The 17771-nt window shown below is 32.7% G+C and overlaps 5 protein-coding genes across 6 annotated transcripts; 4 read left to right on the top strand and 1 right to left on the bottom strand.

Moving 5' to 3' along the window:
• The first annotated feature begins 308 nt into the window (after positions 1-308).
• Positions 309-12078, top strand: LOC124418725 (endothelin-converting enzyme homolog). Of its 2 annotated transcripts, none has more exons than XM_046945932.1 (3): positions 309-434; positions 7809-7967; positions 9996-12078. In XM_046945932.1, exon 3 carries the CDS (start codon positions 10033-10035, stop codon positions 11887-11889), a length of 1857 nt encoding a protein of 618 aa, XP_046801888.1. In that variant the 5' UTR covers positions 309-434; positions 7809-7967; positions 9996-10032; the 3' UTR covers positions 11890-12078. The 2 variants fall into 2 exon arrangements, with proteins under 2 accessions (XP_046801888.1, XP_046801885.1); XM_046945929.1 differs by having other exon boundaries at positions 9991-12078.
• On the top strand, positions 329-2366 carry LOC124418723 (membrane metallo-endopeptidase-like 1). Its single transcript, XM_046945921.1, has one exon. The coding sequence runs from the start codon at positions 329-331 to the stop codon at positions 2276-2278; it is 1950 nt and encodes a 649-aa protein (XP_046801877.1). The 3' UTR covers positions 2279-2366.
• Positions 2683-5167, top strand: LOC124418720 (neprilysin-like). Its single transcript, XM_046945912.1, has one exon. The coding sequence runs from the start codon at positions 2957-2959 to the stop codon at positions 4979-4981; it is 2025 nt and encodes a 674-aa protein (XP_046801868.1). The 5' UTR covers positions 2683-2956; the 3' UTR covers positions 4982-5167.
• Positions 5830-7831, bottom strand: LOC124421269 (endothelin-converting enzyme homolog). The gene is made up of 2 exons (XM_046956161.1): positions 6313-7831; positions 5830-6252 (listed from the first exon to the last, which is right to left on the bottom strand). Exons 1-2 carry the CDS (start codon positions 7829-7831, stop codon positions 5945-5947), a joined length of 1827 nt encoding a protein of 608 aa, XP_046812117.1. The 3' UTR covers positions 5830-5944.
• A 2820-nt stretch (positions 12079-14898) lies between the features above and the next one.
• Positions 14899-17324, top strand: LOC111687012 (neprilysin-4). Its single transcript, XM_023449419.2, has one exon. It carries the CDS (start codon positions 15119-15121, stop codon positions 17234-17236), a length of 2118 nt encoding a protein of 705 aa, XP_023305187.2. The 5' UTR covers positions 14899-15118; the 3' UTR covers positions 17237-17324.
• Positions 17325-17771: the final 447 nt, after the last annotated feature.

The raw sequence follows: 17771 nt of genomic DNA, 5'->3' as shown, positions 1-17771 counted from the left end.
CTATGACTAGACTATGACTAGACTATGACTAGACTATGACTAGACTATGACTAGACTATGACTAGACTATGACTAGACTATGACTAGACTATGACTAGACTATGAACAGACTATGACTGGGACAAACTTTTTATAGCCCACTGTGCATGGTTTATTTGTATTGATAATTGATTTGTATACATATGCAAGTATTATTGTTGTGTTTATTTAATATATCTGCACAATTATTGTTATCGCTGAACCCTGCTGATAGAGAGACCTATTTGGTTTAATTTCAAAAAATAAGCAGTTCTATTTTAAAACCGTTACTTAAAGCACGTCAAAAGACATGAAAGCGTTAAATAAAATTTTAACAAAATTATTACTAATTTTAATAAATTTGATAATAATAAAACTCAAACAAGCAAATTCAGATGAAGTTTTCCCATCACCCTGTAAGAATTTTTATGAATATGTCTGCAGTAACTATAGCCAGCAGAATCCGAATCCAAACTATAGTGAAATAACACAACAATTGAATTACCAATTTAATGAAAAGTTGATGCAACTATTAGACAGAGAAATACAAAAACAAGATTATGATTCTAGAGTACAGACCTTTTATGATCAAATGCAAATGTACTTTGAGTCATGTAAGAAAGAAATGCAAAGAGATTTGAGAAAATATCTAAAGGAAATAAAGCCAAGCGATAATTTAAATTGGCCTTTGTTGGATGCCAAAGAACAATGGCTGGAGACAGCTAAAACAGCTAGTTCTTGGTATATTTTTAGATATTACAAAACATCGTTTAAAACATTTGATTTCTGGTCTTTATTGGGAGAAATGCAGTCTTATGGTCTTAATAACGTAATAGTTTATCATCAAATCATAAGAAATGAAGACAATTCACTAAGTATATGGCTGGCACCTGCACTACTAGAAGAAGGAGGCATTCTGCCTGATAATGCTATCCTTAAAGTATTGCTAATGTCTTTAGGTCTACAGGATGCAGAAACAATAATACAGCAGCTAAATGTTACCGATTTAAAATGGCAAAATATTTTAGAAAGTAATGCTGTACAATCCTCCAAAACCCAGGTCACAACTCTTAATAATTTAGAGGTACTTTATCCCAAACTTAATCTAAAAATCTATCTTGAAAATCTCTTGGGTTCAGAGATAAATAAACTTTCGGATATCAATATAGAAAATACAAAATATTTTGAATATCTAAATCAAAAGCAATGGACTAACCAGGAGCTGGAACATTTGTGTAATTATTTAATGATGAAATTCCTGTTTTATTTGGCTGAAGATAGTACAAACGATTTTAACTCTCGGGAGTGTATAAAGGATTTAAGACATAAATTTGATTTGGCTGTTAACTATTTTGCTTACCGTCTTTTCTTTAAAAGAGAAGCTGATAATTTTAATGAGGCCCTAAACAACTTGGAGAGACAAATCAAAGATATTATGGCAAAATATTTTGAAGAAAATCATTTAAATCTGACCAGAAAGCAAATTATATATTTAAAATGTAAATTATATAAAATTGATATAAATAATGGTAATTTACCTAGGATTTTTAACCTCAAATCTATACAAAATTTCTACAAGGATTTGGCGGATTTGGATAAAAGTAATTATTATAAAAATCATTTGTTGCTATTGAAACATCGTTTCCGAAAATCTTTATCTAATGCTGAAACTCAAACACATTACATAGTGACAGACAATCGTATGGGTGGTGTTTCCTCACCGTTTTATGTGCCTCAACAGAATATGGTAGTAGTACCATTTGGTAGCTTTCAATTGCCCCTATTCAACTATAGCCAAACGCCTCTGCAACAGTTATCACTTTTCGGTTTTGTTTTGGCTCATGAACTAACACATGCATTTGATACAACCGGCCTTAATTATAATAAACATGGATTTCCTCTGTCTTCTCCCTCAGATATAATGGATCATGCTAATTTCTCCAACGCCTTAGAATGTATGCAACACCAACAGCCGACAGTAGAAATTGATGAACGTATTGCTGATCTTTTTGCCATCAGAGTGGTCTATCGTACATATTTAGAATATTATGCTAAAAATAATGAAGAAGATTGGCAACAAGATTTCTTTAAGAATTTAGCTCAATTTTTTTGTGGCAAAGGCAATATAAATTTTATAGATCATGATACGGATGTCATACGTTTGCAGCAAATTTTAATGAATTTTCAACCATTCTCGGAGGCCTTTGGTTGTCTGGCAAATAGTCCTATGAATTCTAAAACTAAATGCAGACTTTATTAAGAAACTCTATTGTTAGTGTTACGATGTACATCAATTTAGTTTTTAGATTACATAAAACATGTCAATGGTTTGACAAAGGTTAATTTAATTTCTTATAAAAATGATTTAGTTTTATTGAATGTAATTTCATTTCAGGGCCTGTTTCTCTTATGCTGTTCCTTAAAAAAAATATTTCACATGCTTCTCTACATTAGGTCTATACGTAATATTTGTTATATCTATAAATCATTAACACTTATACGTACAGGTGCCAAATCTTGGGCAAAACTAAGAACAGTGAACTGAACTAGAACTGAACTAGAACTGAACTAGAACTGAACTAGAACTGAACTAGAACTGAACTAGAACTGAACTAGAACTGAACTAGAACTGAACTAGAACTGAACTAGAACTGAACTAGAACTGAACTAGAACTGAACTAGAACTGAACTAGAACTAGAACTGAACTGAACCAGAACTGAATGAGAACAAAAAAAACCGGTTTATTTTTCTAGTAAATGGCGCTGCCTCAATAATTTCAATTTATTTTTTTTTTTATAAATTCTGGCGCTTGTATTCATAAATAATTTACAATACTATTGCATTCTCCTATCAGCCATTCTTATCGCTGACCCCAAGAGAAATGCATATATTCCATTTAGTTCAAATTGAAATTTAAATCTTAAAGCACGCGTTAAAATGAAAGCTTTAAACATATTTTTCATTAAATTAATAATTTGCCTAATTTTAAAATGTGCCAAATCAGCTGATGATCCCATGGATCCCTGTGAGAATTTCTACAAATACGCCTGTAGTAATTATAGTCAGCTGAATCCTGATCCCAACTATAGCGAAATAACACAAAAATTGGATTATGAAATAAATAAAAAGTTATGGCAAATATTAAATAAGAAAAGTCGTAAACCGTTTGATGACACTAATATACAAACACTTTATGAGAAAATGCTTATATACTTTGATGCATGTGAAAGTGAAACACGGAGAAATTTACGAAAATATTTTAATGAAATCAAACCGAGCAACAATTTAAATTTGCCTTTATGGGAGCACAAAGATCAATGGTTGGCGGCGGATGAAAATGAAAAGGATATTATTATTCATAATTACTTAGAACGTAGAGATATAATGAAAATATCTTGGCGTAAACTGCAACTATATACTGAATTTGATTCATGGTTTATATTGAAATTGTTTAAGCGTAACGAAACTACAGTTAAACAGTTTGATTTTTGGTCTTTATTGGGAGATATACAATCGTATGGTTTAAATAATGTTATAGTAAATCATCAAATTATCAGGAATAAAGATAATTCTCTTAATATCTGGCTGACTCCAGCTTTTCTTGAGGAAAAGGGTTCCCTGCCCGATACCACCATTCTGCAAGTATTGCTTATGGCTTTGGGTATAGAGGACACAGAGCCATTAATGCAACAATTAAATAGAACCGATTTAAAATGGCAAAATCTAACGCAAAACTATGCCGATATAGCCGAGAGTAAAGAGACGACATTGGACAACATATCTGAGCTCTATCCTCGCCTTAGTTTAAAATTATATATTGAAAATCTATTAGGTTCAGAGCTAAATAATCTCACAAATATAACTTTAGGAAATCCGGAATATTTTGAATACCTTAATGGAAAGCAATGGACTAATGAAGAGCTGGAACATTTGTGTAATTATTTAATGATAAAGTTTCTGTTTTATTTAGCAGAGGATAGTACATCAACATTTACTCCACTCGATTGTATAAAAGATTTACGTCGTAAATTTGATTTGGCTGTAAATTATGTTTATTCTGAAGTGTTCTATAAAGGAGAAGCAATACAATTTAGTGAAGCTTTGAATAATATATGGTTCAAAATAAAAGCCGTAATGGTGAATATTTTTGAAGAGAATTATTTAGGACTTTCTGAGCCACAAATTGTTTATCTAAAGGAAAAATTGGCTGGTATTAATGCGAATACAGGAAATTTACCCCGACCTTCTTATTCCAATTTACAAGACTTCTATAAGGACTTAGCCGGCTTGGAAGATAATAATTACTATAAAAATCATTTGTTGCTATTGAAACAACGTTTTCGTAAATCTTTATATTATGCTCAAACTCAAACGCATTTCATAGTGTCAGACAATCGTATGGGTGGTGTTTCCTCGCCGTTTTATGCACTTCAGCAAAATATGGTGATTATACCATTTGGCAGTTTTCAATTACCTCTATTTAACTACACCCAAACACCTCTTCAACAGTTATCACTATTCGGTTTTGTCTTGGCTCATGAGCTAACACATGCATTTGATACAACCGGCTTAAATTATGATAAACAGGGCTTTCCTTTAACGTTTTACTCAGATATAATGGATCATTCTAACTTCTCCAAGTCCATAGAATGTATGCAACATCAGCAGTCTACGGATGACATTGATGAACGTATTGCTGATCTCTTAGCTGTACGGGTGGCTTATCGTACTTACTTGGAAAACTATGCAAAAGATGATGGCGAAACAGATGATTGGCGAAAAGAGTTTTTTCTAAATTTGGCACAATTTTTCTGTGGCAAAGATAATATCAATTTTATTGAACATGATTCTGATGCTGTACGTGTGCAGCAAATGTTAATGAATTTTCAACCATTCTCAGAGACTTTTGGTTGTTTGGATGGCAGTACTATGAATCCGAAAACTAAATGTAGACTTTATTGAGGATATCGTGGTTTCATATAACATAATTTCCTGTGAAGAAGGGAGTGGAATATACTTATAAAAATGTATATATGTATGTAAAGAAAAGTAGAATAGGTGCTAATGTATTGTATATATGTAAATAAAGTAAAAAACAAGTAATATTTCTATATTCGGCTGTGCCGAATCTTTTATACCCTTCACCAAGTATGTTAAAAAAAACAGTTTTTATTTATTTTGTATCTCTGCACACATGTCACACATAACATACACACAAACAAATATAAACTGTAGCAGAAAGAAATATTAACCGTTGTACTGTAATACCACCGTCAAACTGTATTACCACCCTCAAACAAATATGAGCTGTATTTCCAACATATTACTGCATTATCTTCTTGTTCTTGTTATACCCTTTACCTTCGTGAGAACAGAACAGCATCCAAACATACAAACAAAATACACAACTGAATAAAACCAAATACATCTACACACGCACATGTACATTTTTATCCAATTTACAGTGTTGTTGTTGCTTTTTAAACAAAGCATGAAAAAAATGTGGCTTTTTTGATGCAATTTTCAGAGGTTGTCTCGGATTTTTGCTCATATCTCCGTTATTTATAGACCGATTTTGCTAATTTTAAATAGCGATCTTCTCGAAAGTATGTCTAATTAAATTATTGAAGATTTGATTCTCGCCGATATCTGGGGACCTCTAAAAACTGATTTCAACAAGCACACAGACAGACAGACAGACAGACAGACATACGGACAGACAGACAGACAAACAGACGGACATGGCTTAATAACTACATTACATAAGAGAAATTGTCCCCAGTCACATTAAAATTCTTTGTCAAACATACTTAAGCTTTCATTAAGTCAAATCATAACTTATAGGACCTTTATGTGATCAATAGTGTTTAAAAATGCTTTATTTATTTTACAACTACGAAAATATTAAAAATTTAACCCAATTCCCTAATAAAGTCGGCATTTAGTTTTAGGATTCATAGGACTTCCTTCCACACAACCAAAGGCTTCCGAAAATGGTTGAAAATTCATTAAAATTTGTCTCAAACGTACATCATCTGCATCATGATCTATGAAATTTACACTATCTTTGGTACAGAAAAATTGTGCCAAATTCATAAAGAATTCTTTGCGCCAATCACCTTTAGCAGCTTTTGAATAATATTCCACAAAAGTGCGATAGACAACTCTTATGGCGAAAAGATCAGCAATACGTTCATCAATTTCTTTAGTAGGCTGTTGATGTTGCATACACTCTAAGGAGTGGGTAAAGTTAATATGATTGATTATATCGTTGGGAAGGGGTAAAGGCAAACCTTGTTTATCATAATTTAAACCAATAGTATCAAAAGCATGCGTTAGTTCATGAGCCAAAACAAAACCAAAAACTGATAACAGTTGCAGAGGTGTTTGTCCAACGTCAAAGAGTGGTAATGCAAAACTGCCAAGAGGTATAACAATCATATTCTGTTGAGACACATAATACGGTGATGTTACAGCACCCATACGATTGTCGTTAACTATGAAATGTGTCAGATGTTGAGCATAGTATAGTGATTTACGAAAACGATGTTTTAATAGTAATAGATGATTTTTATAATAGTTATTTGCTTCCAATTCCCTTAAATCTTGATAGAATTTCTCGATAGTAGTATAGTTAGCTGACATGGGCAAATTTCCTTGATTAATAGAAATTTCTTGTAATTTATTATGGAAATAATTGATTTGCTGTGGGGAAAAATTTAAATGATTTTCTTGAAAATATTTTGCCATAGTTTCTTTAATTTCATGAACTAGTTTGTAGAGTGTTACTTGAGAACTAGTTTGTTGTATAAAGAAGGGATGGTGATAGAATATATAGTTTACTGCCAAATCAAATTTTCGTCGCAAATCTTTTATACATTCCATGGGTGTGAAACTCATTGTACTATCCTTGGCTAAGTATGATAGAAATTTTAACATTATATAATTGCACTGATGTTCCAGTTCCTCCGCAGTCCATAGTTTTTGATTTAAATGCTCAAAATATGGCGTATTTTCCAAAGTAATATATGTCAGATTATGCAGTTCTTTATCTAGAAGATTTTTAAAATAAAGTTGAAAATTTAGTTGTGGATAGAGTTTAGTAATGTTTGACAAGGTGGTTACTCGGATCTCAGTGTTGTGAGTATACTTAAGTAATAGGTTTTGCCATTCCAAATCGGTTTTAATCAATTGTTGTACAATGGTTTCTATATCCTGTATACCCAAAGTCTTTAATAATACCCGCCAAATTTCCTGCTCCACCAATCTCTCCTCCTCTTTTTCGATGACAGCTGGTGTTAGCCATATATTAAGCTTGTTATCTTTATTTCTTACAATTTCCACATTAACTATAATATTATTCAAACCATAAGATTGCAGCTGTCCCAATAGAGACCACAAATCAAAATCTTTAACTGTTACCAACCATTGCTGTTGATTTTCATCTAATAACGGCCAATTTAATTTCCTACTGGGTTTGATTTCTTGAAAATATTTTCCTAAATCTCTCTGAGTTTCCCTTTTGCAAGACTCCAAGTATAGTCCCATTTTATCATAATACGTTTGCTTTCGACTATAAACATGATATTGCAAGGAGTTGCGTAAATGTTTCATTAATCGTTTATTCATTTCAAAATTTAATTTTTGTATTATTTCACCGTAATTGGGATCAGGATTATCACGGCTATAGTTGCAGCAGGCATAAGCATAAAAATTCTCACACGCCTCCTTGGGATTTAGTTCAGTAGCTTGTGTATATTTTAAAATTAAATAAAATAATAATTTATAGAAAATTACAGTAAATACTTTCATATTGGCGTGGTGTGTTTGAAAGTACGTTTTATAAATAATACTAAATTGAATTGGCGATAAGAATGATCAAGAAATATACTATTTACGTATACATATGTATACAGAAAGCTTTTTAATTAAAGCGATGAGTAGTGTGGTAAGCTAAATAAACAAACAACAATGCCTAATCGTATATACCCTTCGATCAGTATAGTTTACTGTATAATGGCTTTGTAATGCTCTCCAATATTGTTACTTTACTCACTTTAAAGTATACCATAACTATTTCCGTATGTCTGTCCTTCCGTATTCTTGCGTCCAAAGAAACATTTACAAAACGAAACAACAACACTGCTACATCCCTCCAATGGATCGTTGGATCTCATTCCCAGCAAAAAAAGAACATCCATGGAAGTACTTTAAAAAACCTAAAGAAGTAATGATGTTTAGCACAGGCTTGTCTTTTTATTTGATTCAAAATTCTGAAGTCATTTTCAAGAAGTAATTTGTATGTTCTGTTTTTGGAAGTAAAAAAACATCACTTCCACAGAAGGTAAACAAATTCACTTAGTGCTACTTTTGAAGTGATGATAAATGTTATTCTTTTAGAAGTACTTCGTTTTATAGATAGATAGATAGATAGATAGATAGATAGATAGATAGATAGATAGATAGATAGATAGATAGATAGATAGATAGATAGATAGATAGATAGATAGATAGATAGATAGATAGATAGATAGATAGATAGATAGATAGATAGATAGATAGATAGATAGATAGATAGATAGATGCTGCTTTAGTAGGCTTGGCTAGTGCGGCAGATAATGCTACAAGTCCCCCACAAGATACAATGGAAACTAATGCAAGGTCAGATAATACAGAGCAAGACCTAGAAACATGTGAGCTGAGAAAAGCCGAGGCAGGAACGTTTAAACTGCTAGATGATAAACTACTATGCGGTGGCTTATAAGGCTACAAATATTCACAAAACCTACTCTGTGCTTTTGCTCTTTTTCATGAGCTCAAGGATCAAAGAAGGGAATTATACGGGATCAACTGTGATCCAACTCCTGTAAGAAGAGACCAGTCATCAACTACGCAGGCGGATTGGTAGCAGAAAAAAGCAGTCTTCGACTGAATCCCCAACACAAGAGAGAAAGAGGAAAAAGGCAAAGAATTCTTCAACAATTGCAGCACTTCAAATGCCGGCAGTGATAAATGACCCTGTCCCTGTACAGGAAGGAGTCAACATCCCCAACAAAGATAGCGGTTGGATAACTGTTAAAAGACAAAAAGAGAAAAAAAGCCAAAAGAGATTAAAAACCAAAATGTTTTTCGTGACCAGGGAGAAGCCGTTTGCTATTAAAGTTGCTTCGACAGAATCATACGCTGAAATAATCAAAAAGATGAAAGAAAAAATAAACCCGGTGGAAATTGGGGTCGAAATAAAAGCCATACGGCGCACAATCGCCGTATGGCCTAAAGGCGAAGACCAGGCTGAAAAACTTAAAAATGCAATAAGTCAATTCCTTGGACAAGATATTAACGTCAGAACTGTAACAAATAATCCGTTTATTGACATAAGAGACATGGACGAGGCAACAGGTGAATCCGAGCTGTTAACTGCTCTTCAGGAGGCTACAAAAAGTGAAAACATAACTACTTTTAAAGTGTTAAATATAAGGGAATCATATGGTCAGACTAGACAGGCTCTGGTACAACTGCCAGGACATCTTGCCGCAAACCTCATACAGATGAAAAGAATCAAAATAGGCTGGGTTATGTGCCGAATAAGAGTCAAAGAGAGAACAACCAAATGTTTTAGATGCCTTGAACAAGGCCATACAGCAAAAGATTGCCAAGGGAAAGACAGAACGGAGTTGTGTAGAAAATGTGGCAAAAAAGGTCACAAAGCCAAAGAATGCACAAGAGTTAGTTAGTTATTTAGTTTGTTAGTTTGTTAGTTTGTTAGTTAGTTAGTTAGTTAGTTAGTTAGTTAGTTAGTTAGTTAGTTAGTTAGTTAGTTAGTTAGTTAGATAGTTAGTTAGTTAGTTAGTTTGTTAGCTATTAGTGCATTTCATCTTTCAAACACTACAAATAATTTTAGAATTACTCTTCACTTTGTTTGTGGTCAAGATAAAAATAACATGTTAATCTGCAACTATATTTTTTAAAAGAACAGTCGCGGTTTCAATCTCAACGTTTCAACATATCACAAAATGTTTATTTCTTATAAACATTTAATAAAAATATTACTAATCTATCAAACCTTTCGACCGGCAAGTTTAAAATACATTCGAAAAACAACAATTAAGAAGGGACCTTGTGAAGACTTCTATGAATATGCCTGCAGCGATTATAGTAAGGACAACCCAGATAGCAACTATAATGAGATACTACAACATTTGGATTATAAAACAAATAAAAAGCTATTGAAATATATGGAAAGAGCTTTAAAAATTCGCAAATTATATTATACCGAACATCCGGAACTCGAAACCTATTATGATAAAATGTTGACATACTTTGAGGCCTGTGTGGGTGAGGAAGACTATGAAATAGGCAATTATTTAGACGTAATCAAGGGTTTGTTTTATAAAACAAACTTTGATTTTTGGCCATTGTTGGGTCGTATGCAGTCGTATAGTTTAAATAATGTCATAGTTCAATATTTGATAACAAGGAATGCGGATAATACGCTTACTATTATATTGTCACCAGTAACGTTTGATAAGGAAAATAGTGTTTTACCTGATAGGCAATCGCTTTTGAATATCATTAATAATTTGCATTTAACTAATGAGGAGGCAAAAATCAAGAATTTATACGCAACAGAGTTGGAATTGCAAAAGCTGCTTAAAAACACTACAAAAAATGATTTAACACAATTATCTATAAAAAAATTAATTCAACTTTATCCGCGTTTAAATTTCAAGTCATATTTTGAAAACTTATTAGAAGCAGAAATAAATAATATCTCTTCTATTACTGTAAAAATTCCTGCATATTTTGTTAATTTAAATGAAAAACTATGGTCTTCCAAGGAGTTGAAAAATTTGCAAATTTATTTATTAATAAAATTCGTATATTACTTACAGCTGGATGGAGTAAAAGACTTTGAGCCCTTAGAATGTCTTAAAGATTTAAGAAATAAATTTGATTTGGCCATAAACTATTTATACTATCATGACTTTTATAAATTGAGAGCAAAAAAGTTCAAACTTGCCCTTAGTTCTATGCTCGTCAATATAAGAGATATTATGGAAATATATTTCAAAAAGAATCATTTGCATTTGTCTATCGAACAGATAAATGTGTTAAACAACAAAATTCAAACAATTAAACTTAATATTGGAAATTTACCGGATGGCTTTGATTTTAAAACAATACAAAGCTATTATCAGGAAATACCTCAACTGGATCGTAAAAATTATATAAAAAATCATTTACTCTTATTGAAACATCACTTTCGTAAATCTTTGCTGTATGAAAGAAATCAAACACATGATATCACAATCGAATATACGAATCCTTCGCCCTATTACCTGCACCGGAAAAACATGGTAGTCTTACCCTATGCCTCCTTTCAATTGCCGTTATTTCATTATAATCAAACACCTCTACAACAATTGTCACTCTTTGGCTTTATCTTGGCCCATGAATTAACACATGCTGTTGATAATATCGGCATACAATACGATCATCAAGGTTATTATTTGACCCAAACTTCAGATATACTAAATCACACGAATTTTATAAAATCATTAGAATGTTTACAAAAACAAATGCCTACTAAATTTATACAGGAACGTGTTGCTGATATATTTGGTATGCGTGTGGTATATGAAGCATATTTGCAGTACTATGCCCAAAATCAAAAAGAAGATTGGCGTAAAGAATTCTTTATGAATTTGGCACAATTCTTTTGTGTTAAAGGCAATTTAAGATTTATTGAACATGATCCGGATCCAATGCGTTTGCAACAAATTGTTAAAAATTTTGCACCCTTCGCAAAGACTTACGGCTGTAAGGTAAACAGCCCCATGCATCCGAAAAAGAAATGTCGTCTTTATTGAAATGTTAAAGTAAATCATAAGTTATTTTATAAGAAATATATGTATGTACGTAGAAGTAATACAAGTCTATGTAAAGTAAATAAATATTGTGAAGGCTACAATAAATCGTTAGCTCATACATATAATATACAATCCAAAGCTTAGGACAGAACCAGAACATAAATAGAATAGAACTAGAATAGAACTAGAACAGAACTAGAACAGAACTAGAACAGAACTAGAACAGAACTAGAACAGAACTAGAACAGAACTAGAACAGAACTAGAACTGAACTAGAACTGAACTAGAACAGAACTAGAACAGAACTAGAACAGAACTAGAACAGAACTAGAACAGAACTAGAACAGAACTAGAACAGAACAGAACTAGAACAAAACTTCACAGACAATATGTAGATCATACTCTTGAGAATCGTTAGTCAAGACTGTAAAGAGTCTAGAGTTAAGAGAATCTATAGTCTTGACTTTAGTATCTATTCCATACTCTAAATGATAGAGAATGAATTCTGCATACTATATTGAATCTGTAGATCAAAATATATATAAAGGATTTTTAATTCAAACTGTGGGCTAACTATGGAATAATATTTTCCTAAATATATTTTTCATTCCACCTTATTAAGCCTACAATGTACCTATTGTGCACTTTTATGCAAATTATCGTCTTAAATTTTATACATTTTCTCTGTGTATTCCTCATATCGATTTCCTTTGCTAATATGGTATTTAGGTGCAAACTCTCGTAGTAAAACAAAATAAGAGATACTAAACAAACTTCCAAACAAACTGATAAAGCGGCTGATTTTATTGTTATTCTTCGTTTATTTTTGGATTGATATATAAAATAAAATAGAATTTAAATAACAAAAACATCATAAATCTAGTCAGATGTATAAACATGTTAATGAAAAAAATAAGAAGAAAAGAAAAAAAAAGTAAAAATAATAAAAATAAAATTTCTGGATGTAAGAAATGAATAAATAAAAAAATAAAATTTTGCAATAAAAAGAAATTTAAATGCAAAATATATATATAAAGTGAAATGTAAATTGTTGATGAAATATGTAAGTAACGATATAGAATTATAGTCCAGGCTATAAAGTAAAAAATATATATAATGCTGACTGTATCTATAGTTCTGACATATAGTCCAGACTTTGGATGTCTAGAGCGTAGAACACAGAAATCTTTTGTTCAGACTAAAGAGTATTTTTAGTCAAGATTAAAAAAATTCATATAAAATATAGAACACACTGTTTAGCAACCATAGTTCAGACTATAGTCCGAATTATTAGGAAACTATAGAGAGCAGATTATATCGTTCTAAATCCTACATTGGTAGAAAGTAAAAAATAAGCTCTTTTACTGGCTTTAATCGTTTTTTATACATTTGTAAGCATACATGCATTTAGAATTAAGAGTGCAAGAAAGCTCGTAACAAAGCTCTTTGCCGAAGAGGGTTCTGAATATATTCCGTTTGTATAATATAATTTTCCCACCCTATGAAGTATATATGTATATTCTGGATCCTTACAGATAGGGAAGTGGATTAAGCCATGTCCGTCTGTCTGTCAGTCTGTTTGTCTGTCCTGGCGAAGTGGATTAAGCCATGTCCGTCTCTCTGTGTGTCTGTCTGTCTGTTCGTCTTTCTGTCCCTCTGTCCGTCCATCTGTCTGTCTGTCTGTCTGTATGTTTGTAAAAATCAATTTTTAGAGGTCCTCAGATATCGGCGCGATCCGAGTCTTCAATAATTCTGTTAGACATGCTTTCGGAAAGATCGCTATTTAAAATCAGTAAAATCGGTGCATAAATAACGGAGATATTAGCAAAAATATGAAACAACCTCTGGAAATTTCATCAAATACTGAGACAGAAATTGCAACAAAACAAAATACATAATCATACGGTTAACTTTGTTATTGTACTCTTGTTTATGAAAGCAAGGCAGAGCGAGAGCAGCAGAGCAAGAGTAGCAGGGCGAGAGCAGCAGAGCAAGAGCAACAGAGCATGAGCAACACTAGTGTATTGGTATTTGCTAGAAACATGAAATTAAGCCTGAGGAACCTGGCTCAAGTTAGAAACCATAAAAGAGAACTTTTTGGTACTTTTGTTGTTTTTTAAAGAGGTACTTTTTGAATATTTTATAGTAATAAATCTAGCTAGGAACATGAAATTAAGTATATAAAGTCCGGATTGGATGAAAACAATTCAATAGGGATTTGAATTTAGAAACATGAAATTAAGTATGTTGAGCCTGAAGTAAGTGATGTAAAAGAGGACCTTTTGGTACGGACTAAAGTCTGGATTTGTAGGCTAGTCTATGGTGTTTCTAAAGTCCAGATTATAGAGTATCTATAGTCGTGACTATAGATATTCTATAGTTCCTATTATGTTATAGAGTATCTAAAAATCTTAATGATCTGCTGAATATATAGATATATTTATTTTGGACTATATAGTATACATCGTTCAAAATACATATAGCTATTCTAAAGTCAACATTATATAGGATTTGTACGCTAGACTATGGCGTTTCTAAAGTCCAGATTAAAGAGTATCTACAGTCAAGACTATAGAGATTTTATAGTTCCTATTATGCAGTATCGATAGTTCCACAGGAAGAGAAACTATAGTCCAAATTGTAAGGAATCTATAGTCCAGACAAGCGAGTATCGAAGCTTCTATGGAGTATTGACTATATAGGATCTATGGTATAGAATACAGAGGATCTATAGTACAGACCATAGAGAGTACCCACAGATGATCTATAGTGCAGACTAATAGGATTCTATAATCCAGACAATCTAGTCTGGATACTATAGAAAAAAAGTTACAAAACATAGCCTAAAATTTGTATATCTATCTACCTACAGTAGAGTACTTAGAAAAATACATTAACAATAGAAAGAGTAGACAAAAAAAAAAGAAACAAATACAAAACATGAAGAAAAAAGAATTGATGAAAACAATTTAAATAGATTTTATAGACTCAGATTTTGATTCAAAAATGAAACAGAGATTAGTTTTAAGCAACAAGTACTTGGATGAAGAAGATTAAATTTGTGCAAAAAAATAAGTAAAAATAATATATAAAAATTTTTAAAATATACAAAAAGAACAAACAAACACAAAAAACACATGCATAACGAAGACAATAGCAGATTATATCAAAAAAATTTATAACAAGAAAAAAAAATAAAAAATCAAACAAATAAAAACTAAACTTCAACATGTTAAAGTTCAGCATTGTCTTTGGCTTGCTGGCGTCTATAATCTGGCGTACAACACCGACAAATTGTCGCCAGACCCACAATCAAACACAGAACATCAATCAATTGGCTGCCTTAAATATTGAACGTTACATGGATGCAACGGCACGACCTTGTGAGAATTTCTATCAATATGCTTGCGGCAATTGGTATCAGCAGCATATTGATGAAATGGATTATGGTGATGTCTTGGGTTTAATGGATTATGAATTGAATCGTAAATTGGAGCATTTATTACGAAAACCATTGGCAGAGCAGTTGACAGGCAGTGCGCGTAATAGATCAGATGAAAATTTAACGTTGCATAGTATTAGTACCACTGAATCGACGGATGAAGATGCTTGGAGTGTGGGACAATCGTCGAGTGTGTACGATAAAGTTAGAACCTATTATAAGTCGTGCAAGAAAGTTAAACCGTATAATTTGAAAAAATATTTGCAACTAGTGCCGCCTGGTAAGAAGGTTCATTGGAATGTATTGGCTAAGCAGGGCGGTCGTAAATGGAATTCGGAGAACTTTGATTGGTTAGAGACCGTGGCCCGTTTACGTTTGTATGGCTTAAATGGTGTCTTACTTAAGGAACAGGTTCTACCGCGATGGGATGAGTCATCTTCAATGAGCATTTATCTTGATAAACCCGATCTAGCTGAAATTCTGGCCATGGGAGAGGGTGTTATTATTGAGTTACTTATGGATATAGGACAGACTAAACGTGTAGCGAATGAAATAGCTCGTAAGGTCAATCGTTTTGAATTCCAATTGCACAAACTACAGGAACTCGAAGATGAAGAGGGTCCCAAAGAAATGCAATTAAGTTATTTGCAAGAATATTTGCCACAAATCGATTGGTTGTCTTATCTCAAGGAACTAAAGGGACCCGATACGGATTTATCCACCACGGTTATAATACAAAACATACCCTATATGAGATCCTTAGTTAAACTTTTAAATACCGTAGACTCCTCAACTATCTGCAATTATATAATGCTGAAATTTCTTATCTATCTAAAAGCTCAAGGACCCAATGAAATCACGCGCCAGGAGTGCATAGCCAGTTTGAGAAGAGCTATGCCTTTGGCTTTAAGCTATATGGTGGGTGAGCATTACTATAAGGATGCGGAGAAAAATGATCAGCAGTTGGATGAAATATTTAAAAATCTTAAACAAACTTTCCATGATATTATTGTAGAGAATCGTTTACAATTGCCGGAAACTATAGTGCAGACGCAATTGCAGAAAATCGATTGCATGGAACTGAGAGTAGGATTTGCTCCCAGGAATGCCTCACCCGAATACTTTGATATGTACTATGAGCGTGTGGCTCTAGATCCCAATAATTTCTATGCGAATCAATTAAGCCTTCTCCGGTTGAGTGTGGAGCATAGTCATGAAACCTTAGATCCTCTCCTGAAACCCGATCTTTTAATAGACGAAGCTGTTATATCGGCAGAATGGCTGGGCAGCTCTTCATCTCCTCTCTATATCAAGCCTCGCAATGTTGTTATTATACCTTATGGTTTCCTGCAAATGCCCATCTATCATCGCAACTTGCGTGATATCTTTAAATATTCGGTGTTAGGTTTCTCTTTGGCTCATGAAATGTTGCATGGTTTCGATTCATCGGGTATTGACTATGACAGTACTGGTAATATCATGGGTCCCAGCGAAGAGATTTCAGCCAATCAACGTTTTATTCAAGGTCTGCGCTGCATGCAAAATGAATTGGCAACCGGTTCTCGTAGCCTTAATGAGAAATTAGCTGATTATGAGGGAATACGTTTGGCCTATAATGCCTACTTTAACCTTAACTCTTCCAATGATATGCATCAACATTTTCCCAAAGCTTTACGCTCCCGCTTTCTTTTGCAGTTTACTCCTCAGCAGCTATTTTTCTTGAATTTCGCTCAATTTTTCTGCGGTAAAGTACATCCGAAATTGACACATTCCGCTTATTTGGATCATGCCTTGGACGAGTTGAGAGTTTTGCAGACATTGGCAAATTTTGAAGAATTCGGTAGGGTGTTCAATTGTGAGAAAAAAGATAAAATGCAGTCGAGACATCGTTGTCGTTTGTGGTAAGATTGTGTGGGTGTCATAAATGATTGTAAAGTGATGTGTAAAATACGAGTAATAAATTTAAAATTTAGAATGCTAAAATGCATAAAAATTGCGTTTATTTTGGTGTCAAAATTTATTCGCGTTATCACGAGTTCAGTTTTAATCAACATTTCTAGTTCAGTTCTAGTTCAGTGGTTCTTCAGTTTTAGTTCAGATATAGTTAAGTTTTAGTTCAGTCCTAGTTCAATTTAAGTGCAGTTCTAGTTTAGTTTTAGTTCAGTTCTAGTTAGGTTTTAGTTCAGCTCTTGAAGAAATCTGATAAAAAATTTCTATCTCCATCTTACAGATGTGCATGGAACGTATGTGCAATATTTAATTCCGAATATACCTAGAATAACGTATACGTCAAACATATATCATAAAAAAATTTTATTTTCTAGTTCTATTCCAGTTCTGTTCTAGTTCAGTTCTAGTTCAGTTCTAGTTCTGTTCTAGTTCTGTTCTAGTTCTGTTCTAGTTCTGTTCTAGTTCTGTTCTAGTTCTGTTCTAGTTCTGT

The sequence above is a fragment of the Lucilia cuprina genome, chromosome 2 (genome assembly GCF_022045245.1).
Source record: "Lucilia cuprina isolate Lc7/37 chromosome 2, ASM2204524v1, whole genome shotgun sequence".
NCBI lineage: Eukaryota > Metazoa > Arthropoda > Insecta > Diptera > Calliphoridae > Lucilia > Lucilia cuprina.
This window is presented reverse-complemented; position numbering and strand designations above follow the sequence as displayed.

Coding starts and splice junctions, on each gene's coding strand:
- LOC124418723 (XM_046945921.1), top strand. CDS start 329: ATGAAAGCGTTAAATAAAATTTTAACAAAATTATTACTAATTTTAATA.
- LOC124418720 (XM_046945912.1), top strand. CDS start 2,957: ATGAAAGCTTTAAACATATTTTTCATTAAATTAATAATTTGCCTAATT.
- LOC124421269 (XM_046956161.1), bottom strand. CDS start 7,831: ATGAAAGTATTTACTGTAATTTTCTATAAATTATTATTTTATTTAATT. Junction 6,253..6,312: donor TTTAAATTATGATAAACAAG/GTTTGCCTTTAC, acceptor CCCACTCCTTAG/AGTGTATGCAACATCAACAG.
- LOC124418725 (XM_046945929.1), top strand. CDS start 7,926: ATGTATACAGAAAGCTTTTTAATTAAAGCGATGAGTAGTGTG. Junction 7,968..9,990: donor TTAAAGCGATGAGTAGTGTG/GTAAGCTAAATA, acceptor ATTTTTTAAAAG/AACAGTCGCGGTTTCAATCT.
- LOC111687012 (XM_023449419.2), top strand. CDS start 15,119: ATGTTAAAGTTCAGCATTGTCTTTGGCTTGCTGGCGTCTATAATCTGG.